Source organism: Lactuca serriola, chromosome 1, assembly GCF_051521515.1.
Source record: "Lactuca serriola cultivar US96UC23 chromosome 1, Lser_US96UC23_V15, whole genome shotgun sequence".
NCBI lineage: Eukaryota > Viridiplantae > Streptophyta > Magnoliopsida > Asterales > Asteraceae > Lactuca > Lactuca serriola.
Genome location: NC_136408.1, coordinates 116,321,468 through 116,331,995, shown reverse-complemented (window position 1 = coordinate 116,331,995; position 10,528 = coordinate 116,321,468). Strand labels below are relative to the sequence as shown.

The following is a 10,528-nucleotide window of genomic DNA, read 5'->3' as shown; positions in this document are numbered from 1 at the left end:
ATCCAAAATGTGCCAAAAAAAATACATTAGCCAAAACTAGCCCACAAAATAGTAGATTGGTTATGGTCAACGTTTGAAAACTACTCTTTCGTCGCAATGGGTTACTCTTTCGTGGTCCGTCTATTCTTTTGTGGCCATTGGCCTATAATATATAATGTCTTATTTTTCATTTTATGTTACTTTTTGCTCATTTTTATCTTTTATTGTCTACTATTTTCTTTCAACGGAGCACCCGAATAACAACAAATTACGTCCATTTTTTATAAAAAATTTACCGTATTATTGATTAGGAATAGTTTTTGTATATGGAGATAACCTTTTTTTTTAAAAAAAAACTGAAAAAAAATATTAAAACCGTAGGTTTCATTAGAAACCTACGATGTACAAGTGCACAATGCACAGATTGTGCAGTGTGGAATTGTACACCGTAGGTTTCGTATGAAGCCTACAGTTTTATTTTATTTATTTATTTTTTTGTTTTTTTGTTTTTTTGTTTTTATTTTTTTATAACCTTGTAAGCCATCAGATATATGTGATGAATTCATGATTATTTTTTCAAAAAAAATTTAAAAAAATATATACGAAATTGTGGTTTTAACCCAAAACCATAGGCTATGGTTTGGGAAACCGTCTTTTATAGAGAGAAAACAGTAGGTTTAAAAAAAACCTACGATTTTACATCTTCAAAATGAAAAAGAAAAAAAAATTATGCTAAACACGAAACAGTAGACAATTTATAAACACGAAACAGTAGACAATTTATCGAAACAATAGCCGAATCTAAATACCTACAGTTTCGTGGGGCTATTTTGGTACAATTCCTAATTTTTGGCTAAAAATGGTTGATTATTTTCTTAATTTGGCTAGATTCATAATTACCTAAAATAAAAATAATAATAATAATATTCGTTAACGACGCTACGACACTGCTGCTTTATATACTCTCCTAAACAAAACCCTCGTCTAGGGTTTTTGGCAGGGACAACCAAATACGAGACATCATCAGGTACGTGTCTTCAATTTTCCTCAAAAATTCTCCATTTCTATTACTTCATTATCATTCTCCATATGTAAATTCTCTTCGTTCGTGCTTTTCTTAACAACCCCAATATTCGATAAAAACTTGGTTTATTCTCATTCAATGATTTAGGGTTTTAGTCGTACTCCTTAGCTATTTTAGCTTTCAATGATATTAATTGAACTGAAATCAAGCAATTCATCCAAATAATCGCCAATCAGCTGTCTCACATATTTGATCGAGTTCTTAGATGTAAACGATCGGAATAACACAACATATGAACATCTTGCATATATATATATATATATATATATATATATATATATATATATATATATATATATATATATATATATATATATATATATATATATATATATATATATATATATATATATGAACATCTTGGGGGTAAATTTCCAGTTAAATTGGTCAATGTTATAGAGGAATTTATAGGAGGAACTGGACTAAGAAAGCTACATACAAAAGTTAAATTATTTTCTAAAATCTTATTTTTATTAACATGTTTTTAAAAGTTTTTATCTGTTTTAACATTCTTTGTTCATGATAAGTATATATATAAATGAGTTTTTATGTTATTTGTATTTCTTATAAAGCAAGGTGCAACAAAGATGGTTAACCCTCACTTTGATGATACAATTAAGGTGATTGGAGTGGATGCAGATGGTAAAAAGTATGACAAAGGTATCTATCCAGCCAATGAAACTAGTCCATAAAGCAATATTCCAAAATCATTACAAGATTTTCTATTTATATTTCAAAGAAACATATTGTTTTTAGAGTTAAATGCAAGAATTAGCAATTTCCTTTTATTGATTTGTTTATCATATGATTCTATTTTCATTTCTTTCTATTATATAACATTGTACTTTGAAAATTCTACCAATATAAGCAATGTGATCCAAATACAAAGCAAGTAGAATTTTTTAAACATTGAAAGTATAATGTTGTAATCGTGGTAGTATTTCAAAGAAGTTGAGTTCTATAATACATAAATAAATGAAAGTACGTTGCTATTTCATGTAATAATACTTATCAAATAACTAAAACTTTTACCTTCAGTTTCACGTATTGAAGCACGAGGGGAGGAAACCGACATACACATTGTGTTGGATGTGAATTCGCAATTGTATCCTATGCATGCCGGAGAGAAATATCGGATGGTTTTGTCACAAACTTTAAATGAAGATGGCTCAGCTGTTACCACTCATACTCAAGTAAGCTATTATATAATTTTATTTGTATCGCCCTTCATTGGACACTGAGACTCGGACTCATGTCAATACCAAAAAGATACAAATTCAATTGACATCAGTCCCAATCCCTGTCCCACCTTTTTGGTATTGACATCAGTTGGTCTGAGTCAATGTCTGAGATTGACTATGACCAGGGAGTGGGATTGGGACTGATGTCAATTGGACAAAATTTGTAGCTTTTTAGCTCACCCAAAAAGGTGAACACTTGGGACTGATGTTAATGGGATGAAAATTGCAATTTTGTGTTACACTAAAAAAGGTGGAACAAGACTTGCTTGTGATATATTGTTTGAAAAAGACATAAATGCCCTTCTCATCATCGTTGCTAAAAATAACCTACAAAGTTTTTTCAGTCCTGTTTAGTGTAACAAATGCAATCTTAATAACGAAGTCGATGTATTATAATTTAATGACAGGGAAGCAAGAAATCACTTGCTGACAGATTTGAGTATGTGATGCATGGGTTGTTATACAAGATCTCAGATGATAAGAACCAAAATGGTGATGCTGAAGTGTACGTATCTCATTACCTATGTTTCTTTGACATGATGGAACAGAAAAAGTTGTACTGTGTTTGACATGTACTGGAACCAGAACCGGAACTAATGTCAATGGGACAAAAATTGCATTTTTTTTTGTCCCACCCGAAAAGGTCGAACAAGGTGGGACAGGGACTCGCTCTCGATCTCATGTATGTGAAAAAGACGTAAATACCCTTCTCGTCCTCGTCATTAAAGATGACCCTAGAAAGCTTGTCTAGTCATGTCAGCGTAAGAAACGTAGCCTTTGGCTATGTTTGTTACATTTGATGGGACTGGACTGGACTGGACAAGCTTTCTAGGGTTATTTTCGATGATGAGGATGATAAGGGTATTTACGTCTTTTTCACATACATGAGATCGAGAGTGAATCCATGTCCCACCTTGTTCGACCTTTTCGGGTGGAACAAAAAAAATGTAATTTTTGTCCCATTGACTTCAGTTCTGGTCTAGTCCAATGCATATCAAACGCAGTACAACTTGTTATGTTATATTTTTAAAGTTTTTGTCTGATCATCTTGGGGATGTGTTTACGGATACAGGGCTGTGTACATATCATTTGGAGGGCTTCAACTGATGATGAAGGGTGCTCCTGTGAAGATGGGTAAATTTAAGGTGGATCAAAGGCTGTTTCTTCTTTTGCTCAAGGAGTAAATGTCAGTTGTTGGCTTTGTTCTTGTAGATGAAAATGTTAGTTGTCATCTTGTTTTATGTATCGTGGCCTTTGTTCAGACTTGATGGGTATGTCTTAAAAATGGAATTACGTGTAAAACTCATTTAACAACTAAAAGCCACCATAATTTGTCATCTTTTCATTTTAACCACCTAGAGATTTTTTTTTTGTTGTTTTGATTTAACCACAAAAACTTTCCATTTTTTCAAAATGCATTGCAACCGAGTGTAATTAGTTTTGATTATAGATTGTCATTTTTTGGATTTAATCTAACCAGAATTTACTTTTAACCTAGTAAACAATGCTACAGTTACAAATACTCCAAACCATGTAAGGCGATTTCATTTCTTTACTTTCAAGCTATATAAAAAAATGAAATTACGTCTAAAACTCATTTAACAAATAACGCCATTTTTACAATTTAATCACCTAGAAAAAAAACATTGTTTTGATTTAACCACAAAAACTTTCTATTTTTTCAAAATGCATTGCAACCGAGTATAGTGAATTTTGATTATAGATTGTCATTTTTTTGATTTAATATAACTAGAATTTTTTCAACTTATTAACTAAACCAACCATTATGAACAAGGTCTGTTAACGAAAATGTCCAAATTTTTGTGTATTGAGAAATTAATAATTTGTCCTAAATGAGTTATTCCAAACTCGATATGTCATTTTGGACCAATAAAAAAATATCTAATGTTTATTTTTTTCATTTTCACTAAAACTTTTTCAAAAGATTATTTCTATTAATGTGTGAAATGACTATTTTCGAATGATTTAGTATTATTATTTTCATTTGAATGTCAAATTTTAAATCTTTTCATAATATCCGATTTTTATTAGCAATGTTTCTTTAAAATTTTGACATATTTGAGTAAACAACGATTCATTTCTCAAAATTCCGGAATTGTTCGTCGGATTTTATAGTTTTGATTCATATTGTAAAATAGTTTTTTTCATGTACGAAATCTAGAATGGTCCGGAGTGTATTTTTTTTATTGGTCCAAAATGACCCATTCTAGACAAAATGATTATTTTCCAAAACACAATAAACTTGGTCATACTTGTTAACAACATAGTTCGTAATGGTTATTTTAACATTCCATCTTAGATTAATGGTTAGAACATGTTCCAAAATACCCAATGGTAGCATTTTCAAAAATTGAGAATTGAAACTGGAACCACTTTCAATTGATCCTAATATTTAAGAGCCAAAATCGAAACAACTCAGAACAGTCGCGGTTCAAGGATTGACAAGTTCCAAGACATTTACAGATATGAAGACGGGTGCTCACTTTTACTACTCAACCCTAATACAACAATTACATTCGTTCATTCTATCCCAAACCATCATAAACTCAACAATAACCAAAATTAAAACAACTAGCCTCAACACCCTTACCTTATTTGCATGGAACACCTTTTCCATGTTTCGCAATAGGGACATTGTTCATTAACTTCAAATGTTGTTCATAAACCAATGTCGAGTACCAATCATTATGTTACGAATAATTGGGTAGTTGAGGATCGATAAATTTGAACCTAATAGCAAGCTTGAGTTGCATTCTCATAAACAAAAGTATATTACACACAATCAAGAAACGTGTGTTCGTTGGTTCCAAATTCTCCACGAAGATTAACATTTCACTTGCAAAGAAAATTAACATTTACTTCCATTTGAATGGTTAAATTGAAAATAAACAATCATCTACAATGGTTTTATAAAATTTTCAATATTAATAACAATATGACAAAATAGCAACAATACCATGTCATGGTGCATTTTTTTTCACAAATTTTTGCAAAGTTTTTTTGTGGTTAAATAGTAGAACAATTCTCTAGGACCTTTAGGTGACTAAACCAAAAAAGTGACCAACTACATGAGTTTTTATGAAATTTGCCCTACGTTTAAAATTTCTTTAAACGGAAGGGTGAAAATGTAACTTTCACCTCAAAGAAGTTGATTCCTTGTATAAAACAAAGAATGTCAAAAACATAAAATTCAAAAAACACTTATTGCTCAAACATCAAAGATTGATGTAAACTACCAACTACCAAACTAATAAAAACGAACTCAAGATCTTCTTCTTCTACCTTGGATGAATCTTCTTCTTCTTCACATGACAATTACAATTATTCAAACTCGATATACACCCAAGCTTCCTCTTCATCACCCTCCACACATTCACCTTTCCCTTTTTCATTTTCCTCTTCCCAAAATACCCTTTCTCAATCTCCTTCCTCATCGCCCCACATTCCTTCTCCAACTCCATCACCTTAAAACCCATCTTCTCCAATTCCACCACCGCCGCCCCATTCTCCGGCGACTTTTTTCCCTTACCACCTTCCTCGGCCACCGTTACCTCCTTTGTTATCGTCTCCCGCAGCTGCAACTGCCCCACAAACAAAACCTGCACCGCCACCCTCACGGGAAGCCGCTCGTTTTGGGCGGCATGCTCACACGCCTCCGGCGACATCTTATTACAATCCAAAATCGAACAAATCTCTTCTCTTTCCGATTCTATCAAATACCGATGTTGATTTAAGTAAATATCAATCGCACGATAAATCCCATCTGAATTTCTTTGTGTTCCTTCAGATGCAGCAATCGACAATTCCGCTAGTGAAATAAATGAATCCTTTTTCAAATCGACATCATTCGCCACCTCCCCGAGAAAATCCTCAACAAGATCCGCCACAATTTCAAGCCCGGCCCGATTATCTTCTCCGGTGAAGTTATTATAAAAATGTTTCATGATTCTTCGAACGCATTCGGTGTCGTATTTCTCTTCTTTCGAATACCCTTGAGATGGAATTAGCAGATCATGAACTGTTGCTAAATCTAATTGTTTCCCAATTCGTAACTCAAACCCATCTCGACAATCGCTATTAGCTTCTAAAATGATCGCGTATTGAAGCAATTCGGATAGTAATTCACATGGGACAACCCCGCGATCATGAGGGAAAAGTTTTTCGATTGTTTCGATTGTGTCTCGTCTTGAATTTGAAGAAACACCTTCTGAAGAAGATGACGATTGATCGGATTCTTTCGGGTCAAAAAACACCCATCTTTTCGCGTATTGGTAGAGATTTGATGCGATGTAATTTGAACCCATTTTGCATTGAATCATTCCGCGGATAATTGGCTCGTAGAATTGAAGACGAAGTGTGGTCAAACATAAATCTTGTTTGCTATCAAGAACAAAAAGTTGTCTCCTTGCATTTGGTTTGTACACATCGCCATTAAACCCATCTTCATCTTCATCAGAAAGAACTGGATTCTTAATTGGTTCGATCGGTTCTCCAAGATAAGTCGGTTTGTTTAACGCTGTTGAGATGATTGAATCAACGCAAGCATCGATTAACCCTAGTTTTGTCGCTTGTTGAAGAACGATTTGATTTTCTGTGGCTTTCAAGGATCTGATCGATTCATTCCAGCCTGTTATGATTTGGTGTTCGAAGAATGATAGAGCTCGATTTAAAAGATTATTGGGGCTGTGGTTATCAGTCATACCCAAATAGCAAGCTAAACAAGAAATCGGAATTACGTTTTCTGGTGTGAAATTGACTTCAAAACCATAGCAGAATCTTGCAATGAGCTCGAAAATTTCAGGGGTTGTTGGGATATCACAAACATGATGAGAAAGATCTTCATCTGGGTTTTCTTTGAAAAGCTTACAGAGTTTTGATGATCTTGCAGCAAGAAGATCCTGCAATTTGCATGAAGAGATGTAAAGTTTGACCTTACTATGGTCAAAATACAAATTATTTAAAAGAGTAAATTACACGAAATGTCCTTATGGTTTACGGAAATTTGTATATGTGGTCGTTAACTTAATTTTTTAATTCGAAATGTCTTATTGTTTGTTTTTGTTGCTCATTTGATTTTGTCATTGATTTTTTAATTTATTTAAATAAATACATCCCAACCCTACTTCCACCTCACCTTACCTTACCTACCCCACTTTATCCCAACCCTACTCCCACCTCACCTTACCTTACCTACCCCACTTTATTTAAATAAATTAAAAAATCAATGGCAAAATAGTCTTTTTAGGTAAGACACAGACCAAACACGCAATAAAAACAAATAATAAGAACATTCCAAGTTAAAAAATAAATTAGGGACCAAACGTGCAAATTTCTTCAAACCATAAGAATTTACCCTATTTAAAACTTTGAGATTTTTGGAAAGATACAAAATAGAACTTCTAAAGCAAAATAGAATAGAAATGACTAGTTTTAGAATATAATTGAACCAAAACACCTATTTTTTTTTTCGAGTGATCATGTGATAACTTTTTGTTCTCATTCATTCAAAATATTATATAAGTGAACCTATTACGGAATCTAATTAGTTAAAATCAAAGTAAAAGTTTTATAAGATTACTATTCGCTCTAAAATATAAAATTTATTCGATACAATAAAAAAAACGATAAAAAGAGGAATAATTTAATAATTTCAGACTTTGATTTTAAAACGAAATTAAATGACCCTTTTGTCAATTCACCCATAATTTTTCAAGAATAAGTGAATTCAGTAAGCTTCATAACATCTATTCCCATTATAGCACATTGAAATAAGTGATTAGATTTTTCATGATAAATAAAGTAATAAAAGAATCTTGAAATTAATAAATTGCTATAATTGGATTAAACTTCAAAGTAAATTCTATAAGAGTAAGAAATAAAAGTGAGGTGCTAAAATAGAATTTCTTACCCTGTTCAAGTTATATGGAATTCCGGATATGGGGACCCGAACATCTTTGGAAAACGAATATCTCGACATCCTCTGAAAATCATATAACAAGTGTTAAAAAAACTCAAAAGACTAAAATAAATTGATGAAATTTAAAAAAGACACCCTTTCATGTATTTGTTACAAAAAAGGCTGAATTTCTTGCTTCTGGAGCTAAGTTGACCATCAATAGTCAAAATTAGAAAGTCAAATGCATCTAGTGCATCTATAAGAAATGAAGAACACGACTTCAATTAACATTTATTTAACCTAAACTTTTACTAAAATCAAGATTACTACTAAACTCATATCAATTAACATCAAAACTGAAAAAATCCCACATTCGAATCACTTCCAAAAACCAAAATTTTTGGGTTTTGAACATCAAGAAACCCCAATACAAAATCGAAGGAATAATGTAAAAGGAAAGACGAAATTACTGATTCAATTGAAGTGTAAATAGCAACTCTTTGTGATAATGATGATGAGATTAAGGAACGTTGTCTTCTGAATTCGAAATTTAAAGTGATAAAGACTTGAACTTTTTTGCATATGTAAGTGGAGATTTTGATTTGTTTTGTGGAAGCTTAAAACGGTCATCTACGTGGGTTTCGGTTGTATTTAGAGGGCAAAATCAGATTTGTGAGAAAATCGAGGGAAGTCGTTATTGACTTATTTCATTAGGACCAATTCAGTGTAAACCTTGGGACCCACATAACAGCTAGTTTTGCCATGTGGACTTCGTTGATATAAATAATAAATAATGGAGAATATGTTAAATTGTTGTTTTTTTCCCGAATTGTGTACAATGATATTTTTTTTTATTGTTTTTGGAACGTTTTAAACATATGATTCAGATAAAGTTTTAAATCTTTTACAAGTTTGATCCGCAAACCCAAATGTCACAATCGATATGATTCTGCCACGTATTTTTAAAGTATGGTTGTTTAATTATTAATAAATAATATATAATTTTAAGACATAAATGATTTGGGCCCAATTCATGGGCCTTCGAAACCCTGCTGAGATTCCATGAGCATTTTTTTTGGAGTGATTAATTCTCAAATGATTTTGTCATCATCCTTTTGAAGTTAAAATTATGAAGATGACAATTTAAGTATTTAACTATGGATCACATGAAAAAAAAACACTCAAGGAGTCAAACATCACAAATAAAATGGTACAAAATATCTCATAATTCATTGATATAAAGCATCAAGAATATGAATTATTAGTCTATTAGGTAAGAAGAGTAGAACCACATTGATTAAATGTCTATACCCTTTTTTGCACAATGTTAGGTTTGTAAGAGAATGGGGTTTCTTTGTTGTAATTAACTACTAATAGATAGAAACATGCAATTTAAATAAAAAAAATGTAAATAATAGTTAATGAAGTAACAATTGCTATCTTAAAGTTTGCATTGAAAAGTGTTAACATGTTATAATACTCTTCACTTGTCAAATCATCTTGTCAAATCATCTACTCAAAACATGTTCATTGACTAAATCTATTCTCACTAATTCAACCTAACAACCAATTTTGATAAAAAATAACAAGGTGTATAACTTGATCATGTTGTTACATGCCAATGTCACCTCTTATATTGATTATGGAATCATTTTTAGGTGAATGTTTTAAATGGATAAAATCTGTAGTGGTATAATCTTCTGATTTTGAGAAAATTTTCAAAAGTTTCAACACCATTCATCCATTGGTTATGTTCTCTATTTCAATCTCATGTGTATACCACTTCAACCGAGGAGAATGTCAGTGACATGGTTTTTGAAGAATAGGTTTTGTAGATTTAGAAATAATTGAGAAGGAACTTATGTTTTGTTTTGTTTTGTTTTTATTTTTGTTTTTTTTTCTTGATCATCTCTCTCTAATTTATAAGCTTTTAAATAAGTCTTGATTGGGACACATTTTGTTGTAAATGATTTTTTTAAGAGACTACAATTCTATGATCCGTAATTTTATGCATAACTCTTGGATTTGGTAAGATAGAAGTTTTGTCCTAAATAGGACTAAGGGCCCGTTTGATTTGGTGCTGACCGGGTCCGGTCAGACGTTTTTGTCTGACTCGGTCCGATCAGAATGTTTGATTCGCGTTGTTCAGGCTGCTGACCCGGTCTCAGTCAACAAAATTGATCTGACTCGGTAAGGTAAAAAACTAACGCTGACCGAGACTTAACTTCATTTGGCCGCATTTTCCCTTCTCGTTTTGCTCTTCCTGCTCCCTCCTTCACGCTTCTTCTTCATCGTCTCCAAACTTAT

The 10,528-nt window shown here is 32.1% G+C and overlaps 2 protein-coding genes across 2 annotated transcripts; one reads left to right on the top strand and one right to left on the bottom strand.

The window, feature by feature from the left end:
• Positions 1–893: 893 nt before the first annotated feature.
• On the top strand, positions 894–3,641 carry LOC145097743 (DNA-directed RNA polymerases II, IV and V subunit 8B-like). The gene is made up of 5 exons (XM_079035386.1): positions 894–1,006; positions 1,636–1,723; positions 2,102–2,256; positions 2,712–2,809; positions 3,377–3,641. Exons 2-5 carry the CDS (start codon positions 1,651–1,653, stop codon positions 3,486–3,488), a joined length of 438 nt encoding a protein of 145 aa, XP_078891512.1. The 5' UTR covers positions 894–1,006; positions 1,636–1,650; the 3' UTR covers positions 3,489–3,641.
• A 1,648-nt stretch (positions 3,642–5,289) lies between these two features.
• Positions 5,290–8,302, bottom strand: LOC145097736 (Phototropic-responsive NPH3 family protein). Its single transcript, XM_079035380.1, has 2 exons — positions 8,234–8,302; positions 5,290–7,223 (listed from the first exon to the last, which is right to left on the bottom strand). The coding sequence occupies exons 1-2, from the start codon at positions 8,300–8,302 to the stop codon at positions 5,604–5,606; spliced, it is 1,689 nt and encodes a 562-aa protein (XP_078891506.1). The 3' UTR covers positions 5,290–5,603.
• Between the last annotated feature and the right edge of the window lie 2,226 nt (positions 8,303–10,528).

Excerpts from the sequence above, each read along its gene's own strand:
- LOC145097743 (XM_079035386.1), top strand. The coding sequence starts at position 1,651 with ATGGTTAACCCTCACTTTGATGATACAATTAAGGTGATTGGAGTGGAT. Across the intron at positions 1,724-2,101 it reads TGGTAAAAAGTATGACAAAG|TTTCACGTATTGAAGCACGA; the intron begins GTATCTATCCAG and ends TTTTACCTTCAG. Across the intron at positions 2,810-3,376 it reads CAAAATGGTGATGCTGAAGT|GGCTGTGTACATATCATTTG; the intron begins GTACGTATCTCA and ends TTACGGATACAG.
- LOC145097736 (XM_079035380.1), bottom strand. The coding sequence starts at position 8,302 with ATGTCGAGATATTCGTTTTCCAAAGATGTTCGGGTCCCCATATCCGGA. Across the intron at positions 7,224-8,233 it reads TTCCATATAACTTGAACAGG|GATCTTCTTGCTGCAAGATC; the intron begins GTAAGAAATTCT and ends TGCAAATTGCAG.